General features: G+C 43.2%; 1 protein-coding gene across 1 annotated transcript in view; it reads left to right on the forward strand.

Annotated features, from left to right (window-relative positions):
- Nucleotides 1-13,846: 13,846 nt before the first annotated feature.
- Nucleotides 13,847-21,479, forward strand: part of HCK (HCK proto-oncogene, Src family tyrosine kinase) — a 28,004-nt gene continuing 20,371 nt past the window's right edge. The window contains exon 1 of the mRNA XM_077253101.1: nucleotides 13,847-14,161. Within this exon, the coding sequence (XP_077109216.1) occupies nucleotides 14,048-14,161 (114 nt within the window). The 5' untranslated portion in view covers nucleotides 13,847-14,047. The remainder of the gene's footprint in view (nucleotides 14,162-21,479) is intronic.

Genomic DNA, 21,479 nt, shown 5'->3' on the forward strand with positions numbered 1-21,479 from the left:
GGAGCAGTATTATAGTAGTTATATTCTTGTACATAGGGGCAGTATAATAGTAGTTAGATTCCTGTACGTAGGGTGCAGTATTATAGTAGTTAGATTCTTTGATATGGGCCACTATTTTAGTAGTTATATTCTTGTACCTAGGAGCAGCATTATGGTAGTTATATTCCTGTACATAGGGGGCAGTATTATAGTAGTTATATTCTTGTACATAGGGGCAGTATTATAGTAGCTATACTCTTGTACATAAGGGGCAGTATTATAGTAGTTATATTCCTGTACATAGGGGGCAGTATTATAGTAGTTATATTCTTGTACATAGGGGCAGTATTATAGTAGTTATATTACTGTACATAGGGGGCAGTATTATAGTAGTTATATTCTTGTACATAGGGGCAGTATTATAGTAGTTATATTCTTGTACATAGGGGGCAGTATTATAGTAGTTATATTCTTGTACATAGGGGCAGTATTATAGTAGCTATATTCTTGTACATAGGGGGCAGTATTATAGTAGTTAAATTTCTGTACATAGGGGCAGTATTATAGTAGTTATATTCTTGTACATAGGGACAGTATTATAGTAGTTATATTCTTGTACATAGGGGCAGTATTACAGTAGCTATATTCTTGAACATAATGGGCAGTATTATAGTAGTTATATTCCTGTACATAGGGGCAGTATTATAGTAGTTACATTCTTGTACATAGGGGAAATATTATAGTAGTTATATTTTTGTACATAAGAGCAGTATTATAGTGTGGTGTGCTATAATGCACTAAAAGGATATACTAATAGTGGCAGATGAGTAGGAGGACCACTAACCATGACATGAGCAGAGCTCAAGTGAGCCTAGTGTATAGGGTTCAGTGGTTATGTGTTTGCAGCTTTTGTGTTTCCTGCTGATATCTCATTTTTGGTTCCTCTTTCCTCGTGCAGTCTTGTGTACGGCCAGAGATGTTATGCCAACTTTGAGTTTTACGGTAAGTCTTCTGCTAGCTTTCCTGTCCCGCTGCTTTCTTTGTGACTTAGCTTTTAGTTTCTGGTCCCTGTGTATTTATTGTGGTGGAGCAGCTTCTGTATATGGATTTGTCTGTGTTTGTCCTGTCTAAGGGGATAGGTTGGATCTACTAGTAGAATAATGTTTATAGGCCTCAGGCCAATGGAGGTTCAAGCATGAGTGAATATACAGGACAATATAAGTTATGGTGTGTGCATGGCCGTGCACGCAGACTGTGCAGTTGAGATACTTTAAGGGAAGTTCTACCTTAGCCTCGCATTCTGTAAAACTGTATGTATGTACTATAGCTTCATGTATTTATTTGTTTAAAAAAGTAAATTATATATGTGTATATATATATATATATATATATATATATATATATATATATATATATATATATATATATAGTACAGATCAAAAGTTTGGACACACCTCATTTAAAGATTCCTCTGTATTTTCATGACTATGAAAATTGTACATTCACACTGAAGGCATCAAAACTATGAATTAACACATGTGGAATTATATACTTAACAAAAATGTGTGAAACAACTGAAAATATGTCTTATATTCTAGGTTCTTCAAAGTAGCCACCTTTTGCTTTGATGACTGCTTTGCACACTCTTGGCATTCTCTTGATGAGCTTCAAGAGGTAGTCACCGGAAATGGTTTTCACTTCACAGGTGTGCCCTATCAGGTTTAATAAGTGGGATTTCTTGCCTTATAAATGGGGTTGGGACCATCAGTTGTGTTGAGCAGAAGTCTGGTGGATACACAGCTGATAGTCCTACTGAATAGACTGTTAGCGGCTTTTTTCTTACCATAATACAAATTCTAAGTAAAGACAAACGAGTGGCCATCATTACTTTAAGAAATGAAGGTCAGTCAGTCTGAAAAATTGGGAAAACTTTGAAACTGTCCCCAAGTGCAGTTGCAAAAACCATCAAGCGCTATAAAGAAACTGGCTCACATGAGGCCTGCCCCAGGAAAGGAAGACCAAGAGTCACCTCTGCTTCTGAGGATAAGTTTATCCGAGTCACCAGCCTCAGAAATTGCAGGTTAACAGCAGCTCAGATTAGAGACCAGGTCAATGCCACACAGAGTTCTAGCAGCAGACACATCTCTACAACAACTGTTAAGAGGAGACTTTGTGCAGCAGGCCTTCATGGTAAAATAGCTGCTAGCAAACCACTGCTAAGGACAGGCAACAAGCAGAAGAGACTTGTTGGGGCTAAAGAACACAAGGAATGGACATTAGACCAGTGGAAATCTGTGCTTTGGTCTGATGAGTCCAAATTTTAGATCTTTGGTTCTTTGGTTCTTTGTGCGATGCAGAAAAGGTGAACGGATGGACTCTACATGCCTGGTTTCCACTGTGAAGCATGGAGGAGGAGGTGTGATGGGGTAGGGGTGCTTTGCTGGTGACACTGTTGGGGATTTATTCAAAATTGAAGGCATCCTGAACCAGCATGGCTACCACAGCATCTTGCAGTGGCATGCTATTCCATACGGTTTGCGTTTAGTTGGACCATCATTTATTTTTCAACAGGACAATGACCCCAAACACACCTCCAGGTTGTATAAGGGTTATTTGACCAAGAAGGAGAGTGATAGGGTGCTACGCCAGATGACCTGGCCTCCACAGTCACCAGACCTGAACCCAATAGAGATGGTTTGGGGTGAGCTGGACCGCAGAGTGAAGGCAAAAGGGCCAGCAACTGCTAAGCATCTCTGGGAACTCCTTCAAGATTGTTGGAAGACCATTCCCGGTGACTTCCTCTTGAAGCTCATCAAGAGAATGCCAAGAGTGTGCAAAGCAGTCATCAAAGCAAAAGGTGGCTACTTTGAAGAACCTAGAGTATAAGACATATTTTCAGTTGTTTAACACTTTTTTGTTAAGTATATAATTCCACATGTGTTAATTCATTGTTTTGATGCCTTCAGTGTGAATGTACAATTTTCATAGTAATGAAAATACAGAAAAATCTTTAAATGAGAAGGTGTCCAAACTTTTGGTCTGTACTGTATATGGAAACCATCAACAAGCAGGCTAATTACATTTTTTTCACTGTAGTGGTCTTACCTTAAATTGTACTGTGTCCATATTTATAACGATCCAGTTTATTACCTGGGTGCTTTATATAAACACAGAACTAGACTGAGGATCCGTTTACATGGACCAACTGGCGGCACAAAATGACCGCCGCTCCATAATCATTTTACTGACGTTTTCAAAATCACTGTAAATGATGTGCACTGAGCAATCTATTGTTGGTCTATACCACATCGCTTCATGCGCTTTGGCTGTCCTTTTTCTCGACAGTGCAGAACCTGTTTACTATGCACCAACGAGAATGATGATCTTTTAAGCAGCGCAAAATAACATTTCACCTGACGAACGAGCATTTTGCTCATTCATCAGGTGATCTGCTGCCTGTTCACACTGCAAGGTTGTTGTGAACATATTTTTTTAAGAACGCTCCTTTGCGATAGTCTTTCAGCAAAAATGCAGCTTAAAGCCCCCCATATACATTAGACGAGTGTTTCCCAAATTCGAGTCCTCCTGGCCCCCAACAGATCAAGTTTTCAGGATCTGTAGGACTGGAGTTTGGGAAACATTGCATTAGACTAAAGTTGGGCAAATCTGCTGATATTGATGGCATTTTGGACTGTCAACCGCATTGTCTTCCATGGATAAACCATCACCAGGGACTTGTTGGGTGTTGACTCTCTTATTTGGCACTTGCCCGAATGAGCGCTTCGGTGTATGGGAGAGGTGGCCGAGATGGCTGCTGGTCAAATTATCTTTCGGCCAGCAGGCATCTAATGTGTATGGCGGCCTTAAGAGAGAATAGATTACATTGTACGTTTTTTAGATAGTCTTGTGTTAATGTTGTTAAGGCAGGATATTAAGTAGTTTAGGCTCCTATTAGACCCCTAACGCAGTGGCCATACATCGTGATGGGCTAAAAGAAGGTCATGCAGCAATTGTTCATCATGGTGGTCAGAGTCTTGGCTTTCTGCTGCCAGCCTTTGCATGTGGTATCCCCCTAAGCCTGCAGGAAACCATTAGGCATTTAAACCACCAAGCAAAAAAAAAGAAGTATACAAAAACTGTCAGCAGCAGCTTGCTGATGGTTTCCACAATCAATATATGATTTTCTGCCTTCCAAAATGAAAAAAACGCGATTAAAAACCAAGTAAAAGGAGCAGAAAATAAAAAATTTGTTGACTCTACGCTAACATTACTGAGATGTGGAGCTTCAGTCTAAGCCGATGACATTAGGTCATATGTGGGGTAAGCCATTTTCGTCTATAGTATTTATAGAACATTTCCCTCCTGAAAAATAATATGTTTAAAGGTTCGTGTCTTGTTATATCTCATATCTGTGTTTATAAACATCGGTGACAAGCAATATGGTGGCCATTATGGCTCCCACAAATGAGGCTTCCAAGGGAAGCCATGAATGTTTAGGACCCTGGATAAACTGGGTAACACTCCCTATGGTTGGTGTAATGGCAGCCATGGATGTTTAGGACCTTAGATAATCTGGGTGACACTCCCTATGGTTGGTGTAAGGGTAGCCATAAATGTTTAGGTCCTTAGATAATCTGGGTGACACTCCCTATGGTTGGTGTAATGGTAGCAATGGATGTTCAGGACCCTGGATTATCTGGGTGACACTCCCTATGGTTGGTGTAATGGTAGCCATGGATGTACAGGACCCTGGATTATCTGGGTGACACTCGCTATGGTTGGTGTAATGGTAGCCATGGATGTTTAGGACCCTGGATAATCTGGGTGACACTCCCTATGGTTGGTGTAAGGGTAGCCATGGATGTTCAGAACCCTGGATTATCTGGGTGTCACTCCCTATGGTTGGTGTAAGGGTAGCCATGAATGGAAGGGCTCTGGATTATCTGGGTGACACTCCTTATGGTTGATGTAATGGTAGCCATGGATGTTCAGGACCCTGGATTATCTGGGTGACACTCCCTATGGTTGTGTAATGGCAGCCATGGATGTTTAGGACCTTAGATAATCTGGGTGACACTCCCTTTGGTTGGTTTAATGGTAGCCATGGATGTTCAGGACCCTGGATAATCTGGGTGACAATTCCTATCGTTGGTGTAAGGGTAGCCATGAATGTTCAAGAACCTGGATAATCTGGGTGACACTCCCTATGGTTGGTGGAATGGTAGCCATGGATGTTCAGGACCTTGGATAATCTGAGTGATAATTCCTATCGTTGGTGTATTGGTAGCTATGGATGTTCAGGACCCTGGATAATCTGGGTGACACTCCCTATGGTTGGTGTAATGGTAGCCATGGATGTTCAGGACCCTGGATTATCTGGGTGTCACTCCCCATGGTTGGTGTAAGGGTAGTCATGAATGGAAGGGCTCTGTATTATCTGGGTGACACTCCTTATGGTTGATGTAATGGTAGCCATGGATGTTCAGGACCCTGGATTATCTGGGTGACACTCCCTATGGTTGGTGTAATGGCAGCCATGGATGTTTAGGACCTTAGATAATCTGGGTGACACTCCCTATGGTTGGTGTAATGGTAGCCATGGATGTTCAGGACCCTGGATAATCTGGGTGACAATTCCTATCGTTGGAGTAAGGGTAGCCATGAATGTTCAAGAACCTGGATAATCTGGGTGACACTCCCTATAGTTGGTGTAATGGTAGCTATGGATGTTCAGGACCCTGGATAATCTGGTTGACACTCCCTGTGTTCGGTGTAAGGGTAGCCATGAATGTTCAGGACCCTAGATAAGCTTGGTGACACTCCCTATGGTTGGTGTAATGGCAGCCATGTATGTTCAGGACCTTGGATAATCTGGGTGACACTCCCTATGGTTGGTGTAATGGCAGCCATGGATGTTTAGGACCTTAGATAATCTGGGCGACACTCCCTATGGTTGGTGTAAGGGTAGCCATAAATGTTCAGGACCTTGGATAATCTGGGTGACACTCCCTATGGTTGGTGTAATGGTAGTGTCATGTCGGACGCTGTTCAGACCAGGTCGTTCGACAGACAGCGGTAATTCCGCTTTTGACCACTATTTGCTCATTGGCGTTGGCTAGATTTTATCTAGCTGTTCTGGGGTTAATTTACCTGATCCTCAGATTGGAAGCTGGGCCATGCCCATTGCCTTTAAATAGTTCTCCTGATCATTGTGCGTCGCCGATTATAGCTTCTGTCTTGTGCGTTGTTATCTCGGTCTGGAGTGGAGAGCTGGTTGTTGTGTTGGAGATTCGTTGCTGGTGGTGTATTTTCCTTAGTCTTATTTACTCCTTCCTATATTTGTATTTATTTTGCCCTGCACATTTATAGTGTATTCCTGAGTGACTGCGGCGTGGTGTATATTTTCCTTTATCCTTGTCTGTGCTAACTGTGGGTATTGGTGTTTTACCTCTTCACTGGGTGGTGGGCGGAGGTTTCAGCCTAGGGTTGAAACAGGAGACAGGGTGAGGTTCGAGGCCTGGACATGCACACCATCAGTGTAAACTCCAGGTAGAGGGTCAGTCAGGATTTCCCTAGTCTGAGGGAAACTGCAGGGGCCCGGGTTATTAGCTCTCGCTCACCTAGTTCCCCCGTGACATTATAATCGGCCCAACAACAAAAAAGAAAAAAAAAGGGGTTTCTTTTTTCTTTTGTCATGGATCCCATGACTTCCATAACCCGCCAGTTGGAGGCGCTGTCCCTACAGGTCACTGAGTTGAGGGGGGCAGTTCAGCAACAGGGACTAGCAGTATCTAATGTGCAAGTTGGAGCGACAGGAAGAGTTGCAGAGCCTAAATTCCCTTTGCCTGAAAAATTTGCTGGGGAACGCAGTAAATTTGTTTCTTTTCGTGAAGCTTGCAAACTATATTTCCGTATGCGCCCGATCTCCTCGGGTAATGAGGCTCAGCGTGTGGGCCTGGTGTTGTCATTGTTAAGCGGGGATCCCCAAGCATGGGCGTTTTCTTTGCCATCTGATTCTGCTGCATTTGACTCTGTGGAGAGTTTTTTTTCCTCTCTTGGAAAAATCTACGGTGAACCTGACAGAATGGCTCTAGCAGAATCTAAGATACACACTATTCGCCAGGGGGAGCGAGTTGCAGAGGATTACTGTTCTGAATTTCGTCGCTCGGCGATCGATACACAATGGAATGATCCAGCATTGCGGAGTCAGTTTATTCATGGGGTTTCTGGAAGGGTTAAAAAAGCTCTTCTGATGTACGAGACTCCTGCTTCTCTAGATTCCGCTATGAGTCTGGTTGTCCGCATTGATCGCCGTTTGCGTCAGGGGGAGCATGAGACACCGCCTATGGGAGAGGGTTTAGGTTCACGTGAGGTTGCTGTAGGTGAGCCCACGGAGCCTATGCAAATCGCAGGGGTGTCACATGTGATGCGTCGAGCCCCTGAGCTCAGGAAGCAGGGAGCCTGTTTTTACTGTGGTAAAACTGGTCATTTTATTAACATCTGTCCTCTGTTGTCTAAGAAAAACGCAACGGCGGAAAACTTCTAAGGTCAGAGGGTGTGGAGACCAATCTGAGCTTATGTATATCCTCCATGGTGGTTTCTCAATGCATGCTCCCTGCTAAGGTTTTTATCGCTGGCAGTGAGCTGCCAATTACTGTTTTTGTGGATAGTGGTTCAGCCACAAATCTCATTGATGAGGAGTTTGCGTGCACAGCAGGTTTTAGGATTGAAAAACTGTCTCATCCTATCCGCGTGGTCACCATCAATGCTGCTCCTCTCTCTCAGGGGGAGATTACTGAATTTGTGGCTGAGGTGAAACTCCACATGGGGGTTCTACATTCCGAGCGGGTTACATGTAAGGTGCTCAGGAATCTTCCTGCTCAGGTGGTTTTGGGTTTTCCTTGGTTGTCCATGCACAACCCGGTAATTGACTGGAAAACTCAGGACATAATTCAGTGGAGCGAGTTCTGCCAGGAGAATTGCCTGGCCACATGTGGCTGCGGTGACTTCAAGCGTTCCTGAGTCACTTCTGGATTTTGTGGATGTGTTCTCTGAAAAGGGTTGTTCAGAGTTGCCGCCACATCGTCCCTATGACTGTTCTATCAGGTTTAAACCAGGGGCCAAGTTGCCTAAAGCAAGGATGTTTAACATCTCCGGTCCGGAGAGACAAGCGTTAAAAGATTATATTGCTGAAAGCTTGAGCAAAGGGCACATCAGGCCGTCATCCTCGCCGGTGTCAGCAGGGTTCTTCTTCGTGAAGAAGAAAGATGGCGGATTACGCCCGTGTTTGGATTTCAGGGAGATGAACCAGATTACGGTTCGTGATCCATACCCGATGCCACTGATACCAGATTTGTTCAACCAGGTGGCGGGTGCTAAGTGGTTTACCAAGCTTGACCTCAGGGGGGCGTACAACCTCATAAGAGTCCATCAAGGTGATGAGTGGAAGACGGCTTTTAATACCCCTGAGGGTCATTTTGAAAATTTGGTGATGCCTTTTGGGTTGACTAAGGCACCTGCAGTGTTCCAACATTTCATCAATGATGTGTTCTCGCATGTTTTGGGGAAATTCGTTATCGTGTACCTAGATGACATCCTCATATATTCTTGCGACCGTGATGTTCATTTAAATCATGTCAGGCAGGTGTTACAGCTTCTCAGAGAGAATAAGCTGTATGCTAAACTTGAGAAATGTGTATTTTCTGTTCAAGAGTTGCCTTTCTTGGGTTATATTGTGTCTGCTTCTGGTTTTAAAATGGACGCCGCTAAGGTGCAAGCGGTGCTGCATTGGGAATGTCCTGATAACCTGAAAGCACTTCAGCGGTTCCTTGGGTTTTCTAACTACTATAGGAAATTTATCAAGGATTTTTCCATCATTGCTAAAGCGCTAACTGACATGACTAAAAAGGGTACCAATTTCTCCGTTTGGCCTGAGGCTGCTGTGCGTGCATTTGAATTCCTTAAGAACAGTTTTGTTTCAGCCCCCATTCTTGTGCAGCCAGACGTATCAAAACCCTTTGTTGTGGAAGTCGATGCGTCTGAGGTTGGTGTGGGGGGCGGTACTATCTCAAGGCTCATCTTTGAGTGGTTTGCGTCCGTGCGCCTATTTCTCCAAGAAACTGTCGTCCGCCGAACGTAACTACGATATCGGCAACAGGGAGTTGTTGGCAATCAAGTTGGCCTTTGAGGAATGGCGACACTTCTTGGAGGGGTCGGTACATCAGGTTACTGTTATTACCGATCATAAGAATCTGCTGTATTTGGAGTCAGCCAAGCGTCTGTCCCCCAGGCAGGCTCGCTGGGCATTGTTTTTCACGCGGTTCAATTTTGTTGTCACTTACAGACCGGGGTCTAAAAACACTAAGGCGGATGCTCTGTCCAGGTGTTTTCCGGGGGGTGAACCTCGGGAAGATCCAGTACCCATCCCCCAAAAGGGTGTTGTGGTTTCGGCTCTCACTACCGAGGTTGAGGCTGAGATTGCCGAGGCTCAGGAGGAGGTACCATCTGAGCTTCCCATCAACAAATCTTTTGTACCGCTTCATCTCCGCTTAAAGGTTTTGGCGGAGCATCATGATGCTGTCCTGGCTGGCCACCCAGGGGTTAGAGGTACCTTGGAGTTGGTGTCACATCGGTTTTGGTGGCCCAAGATCCGACAGGACGTGGTCTCATACGTGTCAGCTTGTACCACGTGCGCAAGGGCTAAGACGCCCCGCTCCCGTCCTTTTGGCACACTACTTCCTCTTGAAGTACCTAGTAAGCCATGGACGGAAATCTCCATGGATTTCATCACTGATTTGCCCTCATCAGCTGGGAACACGGTCATCTTGGTGATTGTTGATCGGTTTTCTAAAATGTTGCACTTTGTGTCTTTGCCTTCGTTGCCTAACGCTAAAGGTACCGTTACACTAAGCAACTTACCAGCGATCGCGACCAGCGACGTGATCGCTGGTAAGTTGCTGTGTGGTCGCTGGGGAGCTGTCACACAGACAGCTCTCTCCAGCGACCAAGCGACTTCGGCATCGCTGAAACTGTCTTCAGCGATGCCGAAGTCCCCATGTAAAAAAAAAAAAAAACACTACATACGCACCTTCTGTCGTCCTTCATGTCCCTCGGCGCTTGCCACACTGACTGTGTCTCAGCGCCGGCCGGCCGTAACAGCGGTGCCCAGCGGTGAACCGCTGTTACTGCAGGTTCACCGCTGGGCTCTGCTTTACGACCGGATGGCGCTGAGACAGTCAGTACGGCAAGCTCCAGGGGACGTGACGGACAACAGACGGTGAGTATGTAGTGTTTTTTTTTTACTTTTACCATGGTATCCATGGTAAATATCGGGTTACTAAGCGCGGCCCTGCGCTTAGTAACCCGATGTTTACCATGGATACCAGTGAAGACATCGCTGGATCGGCGTCACACACGGCGATCCAGCGGTGTCAGCGGGAGAGTTGCGACGAAAGAAAGTTCGTCCACTCTCCCTGCAACCAGCGATATCCCAGCAGGATCCAGATCGCTGCTGCGTGCCAAACATAGCGATATCGCTATGCAGGACGCTGCAACGTCACGGATCGCTGGCGATATCGCCTAGTGTGACGGTACCTTAAGACTCTGGCTCAGGTATTTGTGCAGGAGGTGGTCAGACTTCATGGGGTTCCGTCTGACATCGTGTCTGATAGGGGGTCTCAGTTTGTGGCAAAATTTTGGAAAGCGTTTTGCTCACGGCTGGGGATCAAGTTGTCTCATTCTTCGGCGTTCCATCCTCAGTCAAATGGTCAGACTGAGCGTATGAACCAAAATTTGGAACAGTACCTACGCTGCTTTGTCTCTGATAACCAGGAAGAGTGGTCTACCTTTCTTCCTTTTGGCTGAGTTTGCCATCAATAATCACCGCCAGGAGTCGTCTGGGGAGTCTCCGTTTTTTTTGTGTTTACGGGCTACATCCTCAATTTTGTATCTTGAGTCAGAGGGGCTCTTCCGGCGTTCCGGAGGAGGATCAGTTAGGAGCACAATTGTCATCAGTCTGGAGGAGAGTTAAACAGCGCCTGTTGAGTGTGGGTGCTAGGTACACACGTGTGGCTGACAGTAGGCGTGTGCCAGGTCCGGACCTGAGTGTGGATGACTGGGTGTGGTTATCCACAAAAAACATAAGACTCAAAATACCGTCCCTTAAAGTGGGTCCACGGTTTATTGGTCCATTTAGGGTCACCGCCGTCATTAACCCAGTAGCGTACCGATTGGAGCTCCCTACGGTGTATAAGATACACAACGTGCTCCACAGGTCTCTTCTAAAGAAGGTGGTGGGTTCTGTGGACGCGGCGCCTATGCCACCTCCAGTCTTGGTGGATGGTAATTTGGAGTTTGAAGTCTCCAAGGTGGTTGATTCTCGTGTAGTGCGTTGCACTTTACAGTACTTGGTACACTGGCGTGGTTATGGGCCTGAGGAGAGGTCCTGGGTACCAGCCTCGGATATTCATGCGGATCGGCTGGTCAGGTTTTTTCATCGTCGCCATCCAGACAAGCCGGGTCCTATAAGCCGTGAGGGCCCTGGGGTCCCTCGTAGAAGGCGGGGTACTGTCATGTCGGACGCTGTTCAGACCAGGTCGTTCGACAGACAGCGGTAATTCCGCTTTTGACTACTATTTGCTCATTGGCGTCGGCTAGATTTTATCTAGCTGTTCCGGGGTTAATTTACCTGATCCTCGAATTGGAAGCTGGGCCATGCCCATTGCCTTTAAATAGTTCTCCTGATCATTGGGCATCGCCGATTATAGCTTCTGTCTTGTGCGTTGTTATCTCGGTCTGGAGTGGAGAGCTGGTTGTTGGAGATTCGTTGCTGGTGGTGTATTTTCCTTAGTCTTATTTACTCCTTCCTATATTTGTATTTATTTTGCCCTGCACATTTATAGTGTATTCCTGAGTGACTGCGACGTGGTGTATATTTTCTTTTATCCTTGTCTGTGCTAACTGTGGGTATTGGTGTTTTACCTCTTCACTGGGTGGTGGGCGGAGGTTTCAGCCTAGGGTTGAAACAGGAGACAGGGTGAGGTTCGAGGCCTGGACATGCACACCATCAGTGTAAACTCCAAGTAGAGGGTCAGTCAGGATTTCCCTAGTCTGAGGGAAATTGCAGGGGCCCGGGTTATTAGCTCTTGCTCACCTAGTTCCTCCGTGACAGGTAGCCATGGATGTTCAGGACCCTGGATTATCTGGGTGACACTACCTATGGTTGGTGTAATGGTAGCCATGGATGTTCAGGTTCCTCGATTATCTGGGTGACCATTTCTATCGTTTGTGTAAGGGTAGCCATGAATGTTCGGGACCCTTGATAATCTGGGTGTCACTCCCTATGGTTGGTGTAAGGGTAGCCATGAATGGAAGGGCTTTGGATTATCTGGGTGACACTCCCTATGGTGGTAGCCATGGATGTTCAGGACCCTGGATTATCTGGGTGACATTCCTTATGGTTGATGTAAGGGTAGTCATGAATATTCAGGACCCCGGATTATCTAGGTGACACTCCTTATGTTTGGTGTAATGGTAGCCATGGATGTACAAGACCCTGGATTATCTGTGTGACACTCCCTATGGTTGGTGTAATGGTAGCCATGGATGTTCAGGACCTTAGATAATCTGGGTGACACTCCCTATGGTTGGTGTAAGGGTAGCCATAAATGTTCAGGACCTTGGATAATCTGGGTGACACTCCCTATGGTTGGTGTAATGGCAGCCATGGATGTTTAGGACCTTAGATAATCTGGGTGACACTCCCTATGGTTGGTGTAATGGTAGCCATGGATGTTCAGGACCCTGGATAATCTGGGTGACACTCCCTATGGTTGGTGTAATGGTAGCCATGGATGTTCAGGACCCTGGATAATCTGGGTGACAATTCCTATCGTTGGTGTAAGGGTAGCCATGAATGTTCAAGAACCTGGATAATCTGGGTGACACTCCCTATGGTTGGTGTAATGGTAGCTATGGATGTTCAGGACCCTGGATAATCTGGTTGACACTCCCTATGTTCGGTGTAATGGCAGCCATGGATGTTTAGGACCTTAGATAATCTGGGTGACACTCCCTATGGTTGGTGTAAGGGTAGACATAAATGTTCAGGACCTTGGATAATCTGGGTGACACTCCCTATGGTTGGTGTAATGGTAGCCATGGATGTTCAGGACCCTGGATTATCTGGGTGACACCACCTATGGTTGGTGTAATGGTAGCCATGGATGTTCAGGTCCCTCGATTATCTGGGTGACCATTCCTATCGTTTGTGTAAGGGTAGCCATGAATGTTTGGGACCCTTGATAATCTGGGTGTCACTCCCTATGGATTATCTGGGTGACACTCCCTATGGTGGTAGCCATGGATGTTCAGGACCCTGAATTATCTGGGTGACATTCCTTATGGTTGATATAAGGGTAGTCATGAATATTCAGGACCCTGGATTATCTAGGTGACACTCCTTATGTTTGGTGTAATGGTAGCCATGGATGTTCAGGACCCTGGATTATCTGTGTGACACTCCTTTGGTTGTTGTAAGGGTAGCCATGGATGTTCTAGACTGTGAATAAGTTGGTTTCCACTCTCGATGTTAGCTGTATTGACATCCATGACCGCTAAGGACTGCAATTAAGCTGGGTGACATTCCTTATTTTTCCCAGGATCAGATATATGACGTAAGTAGTGCCATATTTCACATGAATATCATAGTGTTTGGGGACGTGGCCCTTTAAGGAGTATCTTTCTCCTTTTCTGGGTCTCTTGTGCTCTCTGGGGTTTGTCTTTCAACCACCAGTTCTGCATTTTTAGAAGGAAGCTCATGTCATGCAAATTCAGCTCTTGAAAAGTGAAGTGACTTGTAACATCCAGCATTCACTGCAAGTGTGAGAAGTTGTCACAGAACCTGCGCCGTCCAATAATGTCACCTCCATTCCTTCTAGGAAATGCTGCTTCCTGTCTTGAAAACATGAAGATGAGCCACTAGTGACCTGGAGAAAACTCAGGACATCTCTGGTGCTGTCACCCCTTCCCTGCACCCATATTACCTCTGCCTGACAACGGTGCCATCAGAATGGGCTGCATAAAGTCCAAAGGAGAAACCAATGTGCAAGTCAAAACATGGGACCCCGCTCCCAGGACCGAACCCGGGCATTATGTGAAAGATCCCACATCCTCCAATGGGGCGGTGCGTATATAATAATGTATACTCTATAGTATATTATTATACCGTATGCAGTATAACTAGATACATAGTATATTATTACTCCGTATACAGTATAACTAGATATATAGTATATTATTACGCCATATACAGTATAACTAGATATATAGTATATTATTACCCTGCATAGAGCATAACTAGATATATAATATATTATTATCCTGTATACAGTATAACTAGATACATAGTATATGATTAACCCGTATACAGTATAACTAGATATATAGTATATCATTGCCCCGTATACAGTATAACTAGACATGTAATATTATTACGCCATATACAGTATAATTAGACGTATATTATATTATTACCCTGTATACAATATAACTATATACTGTATATATTATATTATTACACCGTATATAGTATAACTAGATATATAGTATATTATTACCTCGTATACAGTATAACTATATATACTGTATATATTATTACACCGTATATAGTATAACTAGATATATAGTATATTATTACCTTGTATACAGTATAACTATATATACTGTATATATTATATTATTACACCGTATATAGTATAACTAGATATATAGTATATTATTACCCCGTATGCAGTATAACTAGATATATAGTATATTATTACCCCATATACAGTATAACTTGATATATAGTATATTACCCCATATACAGTATAATTATATATATATATATATAATATTATTACCCCGTATACAGTATAACTAGATATATAGTATATTATTACCCTGTATACAGCATAACGAGATATATAGTATATTATTACTCCATATACAGTATAACTATAACTATATATATATATATATATATATATAGTGTATTATTACACCGTATACAATATAACTAGCTACATAGTACATTATTACCCCATATACAGTATAACTAGCTATATAGTATATTATTACTCCATATACAGTAGAACTATATATATATAGTGTATTATTACACCGTATACAATATAACTAGCTACGTAGTACATTATTACCCCATATACAGTATAACTAGATATATAGTATATTATTACTACTCCATATACAGTATAACTAAATTTATAGTGTATTATTACCCCATATAGAGTATAACTAGATATATAGTATATTATTACCCCATATAGAGTATAGCTAGATATATAGTCTATTATTACCCTGTATACAGTATAACTAGATATATAGTATAGTATTACCCGATATAGAGTATAACTAGATATATAGTATATTATTAACCTGTATACAGTATAACTAGATATATAGTGTATTATTCCCCATATAGAGTATTACTACATATACTGTATATGGGGTAATAATATACTATAAATCTAGTTATACTGTATACGGCGTAATAATATACTATATAACTTGTTATACTGTATATGGGGTAATAATATACTATCCAAAAAGAAAAGAATGTCCAGCTTCACCGAATCCGTAAAAAAGAGTTTTCTTTATTCACATACTATTGAGCATAGAGGATACAGACTTCAGCACAAGCCATATGGGTAAGAATCTCAACGCGTTTCTGGAGACCAAGCTCCCTTAATCATGACATGGACATTCTTTTCTTTTTGGACTCTATACGCCTGAACACAGCGGGTCCGTGCTCCCGAGGATTGGTTTATGCATCACGGGTGAGCTGGTTTATATTTCTTCTTTCCAAATAATATACTATACAACTAGTTATACTGTATATTATTACCCCATATACTGTATAACTTGATATATATTATATTATTAACCCATATGCAGTATAACCAGATATACAGTATATTATTACCCCATATACAGTATAATTAGATATATAGTATATTATTACCCTATACAGTATAATAATCGTCTAAGGTCCACTTCTGTCTGTTTGTCTGTCACGGAAATCCCGCGTCGCTGATTGGTTGCGGCCGGCTGGGCCGTCATAGCGTTTTAGCAGTCCGTTAAAAGGACTACGTTACACTGCGGCATAACGTGGTGTAACGCAGTCCGTTAACGCTGTCATCAAAAACATATAATGTTAAAAATAATAATTAAAAGAAATATATATTCTCACCTTCTGGCATCCGCAGCAGCGTTTCGCTCTCCTCGAGACCCTTCGGTCCCAAGAATGCATTGCGGCAATGACCCCAGATGACGTAGCGGTCTCGCCAGGCGGCTACATCATCACGGGTTATTGCTGCAAAGCATTACTGGGAACGGAGCGTCGCGAGGAGCATCGCTAAAGGCCTGGGCTGGACCCGGGGGCCGCCGGAAGGTGAGTATATAACTATTTTTTATTTTAATTCTTTTTTTTTTAACAGGGATATGGTACCCACATTGCTATATACTACGTGGGCTGTGTTATATACTGCGTGGGCTGTGATATATACTGCATGGGCTGTGTTATATACTGCGTGGGCTGTGTTATATACTACGTCGCTGTGCTATATACTACGTGGGCTGTGCTATATACTACGTGGGCTGTGCTATATACTACGTCGCTGTGCTATATACTACGTAGGCTGTGTTATATACTACGTGACTGTGTTATATACTGCGTGGGCTGTGCAATGTACTACGTGGCTGTGTTATATACTACGTGGCTGTGTTATATACTACGTGGCTGTGCTATATACTAAATGGCTGTGCTATATACTACGTGGGCTGTATTATATGCTACGTGGGCTGTGAGACTCTTTCGCCCGGGGCCCTCAAAAACCTGGAGCTCACCCTGGCTTCACTGATTGTTCACAGCCGGCCAGGCGCGACCAATCAGCGACAGACGCAGTCCGGCCGCGAATTGGCGCGGGATTTGAACCACGCTTCGCTAATTGGTCGCGCCCGGCCGACCGAATCCTGTGTATTCATTGTATTATTCTGAAATTTTCATAAATAAACTACATACATATTCTAGAATACCCGATGCGTTAGAATCGGGCCACCATCTACTACAGTATAACTATATATTATATTATTACACCGTATATAGTATAACTAGATATATAGTATATTATTACCCCATATACAGTTTAACTATATACAGCTCTGGCAAAAATTATGAGACCACTGCAAAATGTTCAGTTTGTCTGATTTTTCTCTTTGTAGGTATATTTTTGAGTAAAATGTAAATTGTTCATTTATTCTATAAACTTCTGACATGTCTCCGAATTTCCAAGCAATAAATTTTGTATTTTTTTTTTTGACAAAGAAAAATGGTCAAAATAAAAAAACAAAATAGTGCTTTCAGACCTCACATAATACAAAGAAAACAAGTTCATAATCATTTAGAAACAACAATACTAATGTTTTAACTCAGGAAGAGATCAGAAATCAATATGTTGTGGAATAACCATGATTTTTAATCACAGCTTTCATGCTTCTTGGCATGCTTTCCAACAGTCTTTCACACTGCTCCTGGTGCAAAAATGTAAGCAGTTCTTCTTTGTTTGATTGCTTGTGACTATCCATCATCCTCTTGATTACATTCCAGAGGTTTTCAATGGGGTTCAGGTCTGGAGATTGGGCTGCCCATGACAGTTTGATGTGGTGGCCTCTTAATTTTTGCCAGAGCTGTAAATAGTCTATTATTACCCTGTATACAATATAACTAGATATACAGTATATTATTACCCTGTATACAGTATAACTAGATATATAGTATATAATTACACCATATACAGTATAACTAGATATATAGTATATTATTACCCTGTATACAGTATAACTAGATATATAGTATATTATTACCCCATATACAGTATAACTAGATATTTAGCACATTATTACACCGTATATACAGTATAACTAGATATATAGTATATTATTACCCCATATACAATATAACTAGACAAATAGTATATTATTACACCGTATACTGTATAACTAGATATATAGTATATTACACCGTATACAGTATAACTAGATATATAGTACGGTATATTATTACACCGTATACAGTATAACTTGATTTATAGTATATTATTACCCCATATACAGTATAACTAGATATATCATATACTAGCTGAAGAGCCCGGCGTTGCCTGGGCATAGTAAATATCTGTGGTTAGTTATAGCACCTCACTTCTCTTATTTTCCTCTCACACCTCTCATTTTCCCCCTCACATCTCTCATTTTCTCCCTGACACCTCTCATTTTCCCCCTCACTCCTCTTATTTTCCCCCTCACTCCTCTCATTCCCCCCTCACTCCTCTCATTCCCCCCTAACACTTGTCATTTCGACCTCACATCTGTCATTTTCCAATCACTCCACTATTTTCCCTCACTCCTCTCATTTTGTACTCACATCTTTTCATTTTCACCTCACACCCCTCATTTTCACCTCACACCTCTCATTTTCACCTCAGTATATACATGTTTGTCATCTCCCTTATATATAGTATACACCTGTATGTCATCTCCTGTATATAGTATATACCTGTATGTCATCTCCCCTGTAAATAGTATATACCTGCTGTATGTCATCTCCTCCTGTATATTGTATATGCCTATGTGTCATCTCCTCCTGTATATAGTATATACCTGTATGCCATCTCTTCTGTGTATACTATATACCTGTATGTCATCTCCTCCTATATATGGTATATACCTGTATGTCATCTCCTGTTTATAGTATATACCTGTATGTCATCTCCCCTGTATATAGTATATACCTGCTGTATATCATCTCCTCCTCTGTATACCTATGTGTCATCTCTTTTATATAGTATATACCTGTATGTCATCTCCTCCTGTATATAGTATATACGCGTGTTATCTCCTCCTGTATATAGTATATACCTGTAAGTCATCTCCTCCTGTATATAGTATATACCTGCTGTATGTCATCTCCTCCTCTATATACCTATGTGTCATCTCCTCTTTTATATAGTATATAACTGTATGTCATCTCCTCCTGTATATAGTATATACCTGTGTCATCTCCTCCTGTATATAGTATGTACCTGTATGTCATCTCCTGTATATAGTATATACCTGTGTGTCATCTGCTCCTGTATATAGTATATATCTGTGTGTCATCTCCTCCTGTATATAGTATATACGTGTGTCATCTCCTCCTGTATATAGTATATACGTGTGTCATCTCCCCTGTATATAGTAAATACCTGTGTGTCATCTCCTCCTGTATATAGTATATATCTGTGTGTCATCTCCCCTGTATATAGTATGTACCTGTATGTCATCTCCTCCTGTATATAGTATGTACCTGTATGTCATATCCTCCTGTATGCAGTATATACCTGTGTGTCATCTCCTCCTGTATATAGTATATACCTGTGTGCCATCTCCCCTGTATATAGTATATACCTGTGTGTCATCTCCCCTGTATATAGTATATACCGGTGTGTCATCTCCCCTGTATATAGTATATACCTGTATGTCATCTCCCCTGTATATAGTATATACCAGTGTGTCATCTCCTCCTGTATATAGTATATACCTGTGTGTCATCTCCCCTGTATATAGTATACTAGATGGTGGCCCGATTCTAACACATCGGATATTCTAGAATATGTATGCGTAGTGTATAGCACAGGCCACGCAGTACATCGCGCAGCCCACGCAGTACATTGCGCAGACCACACAGTACATTTCGCAGACCACACAGTACATTGCGCAGACCACGCAGTACATTGCGCAGACCACGCAGTACATTGCGCAGCCCACGTACATTGCGCAGCCCACATAGTAAATTGCGCAGCCCACGTAGTAAATTGCGCAGCCCACGTATATTGTGCAGCCCACGTTGTAAATTGCGCAGCCCACGTTGTAAATTGCGCAGCCCACGTTGTATATTGCGCAGCCCATGTTGTATATTGCGCAGCCCACTTTGTATATTGCGCAGCCCACGTTGTATAGTGGGCAGCCCACGTTGTATATTGCGCAGCCCACGTTGTATATTGCGCAGCCCACGTTGTATATTGCACAGCCCACTTTGTATATTGCGCAGCCCACTTTGTATATTGCGCAGCCCACTTTGTATATTGCGCAGCCCACATTGTATATTGCACAGCCCACATTGTATATTGCGCAGACCACGTTGTATATTGCGCAGCCCACGTAGTATATTGCGCAGCCCACGTAGTATATTGCGCAGCCCACGTTGTATAGTCACGTAGTATATTGCCCAGCCACATAGTATATAGCACAACCCACATAGTATATAGCACAGCCCACGTAGTATATTGCCCAGCCACATAGTATATAGCACAGCCCACACAGTATATAGCACAGCCCACGTAGTATATTGCCCAGCCCATGTAGTATATTGCCCAGCCCACGTAGTATATTGCTCAGCCACGTAGTATATTGCCCAGCCTACGTAGTATATTGCCCAGCCCACGTAGTATATTGCCCACGTAGTATATTGCCCAGCCCACGTAGTATATTGCCCAGCCCACGTTGTATTTTGCACAGCCCACGTTGTATAGTCACGTTGTATATTGCCCAGCCACGTAGTATATAGCACAGCCACGTAGTATATTGCCCAGCGCACGGAGTATATTGCCCAGCCCATGTAGTATATTGCCCAGCCCACGCAGTATATAGCAATGTGGGCATCATATCCCTGTTAAAAAAAAAGAAATAAAATAAAAAATAGTTATATACTCACCTTCCGGAGCTCCCAGGTCCAAGCAAGGCCTTTACCGACGCGAGGCCTTTACCGACGCTCCTCGCACGCTCTGGTCCCAGGAGTGCATTGCGGTCTCGCGAGATGATGACGTAGCGTTCTCGCGAGACCGCTACGTCATCATCTCGCGAGATCGCAGCATGGAGGGGTCACCGGAGCGTCGGGCAGGCCTGTTGTCGATCAAGGGGCCGACGGACGGTGAGTATATAACGATTTTTTATTTTTTTAATTATTTTTAACATTAGATCATTTTACTATTCATGCCGCATAGGCAGCATGAATAGTAAAAAGGTGGTCACACAGGGTTAATAGCAGCGGTAACGGAGTGCGTTACCCGTGGCATAACGCGGTCCATTACCGCTGCGATTAACCCTGTGTGAGCGGTGAGCGGAGGGGTGTATGCGGGCGCCGGGCAGTGAGTGCGGGGAGTAAGGAGCGGCCATTTTCTTCCGGACTGTGCGCATCGCTGATTGGTCGTGGCAGCCATGACAGGCAGCTGCCGAGACCAATCGGCGAACGAATAACCGCGACAGAAAGAAGGACAGAAAGACGGAAGTACCCCTTAGACAATTATATAGTAGATACGTGTGTGTGTCATCTCCTCCTGTATATAGTATGTACCTGTGTGTCATCTCCTCTGTATATAGTATATACCTGTGTGTCATCTCCCCTGTAT

The sequence above is a fragment of the Ranitomeya variabilis genome, chromosome 4, assembly GCF_051348905.1.
Source record: "Ranitomeya variabilis isolate aRanVar5 chromosome 4, aRanVar5.hap1, whole genome shotgun sequence".
Lineage (NCBI taxonomy): Eukaryota > Metazoa > Chordata > Amphibia > Anura > Dendrobatidae > Ranitomeya > Ranitomeya variabilis.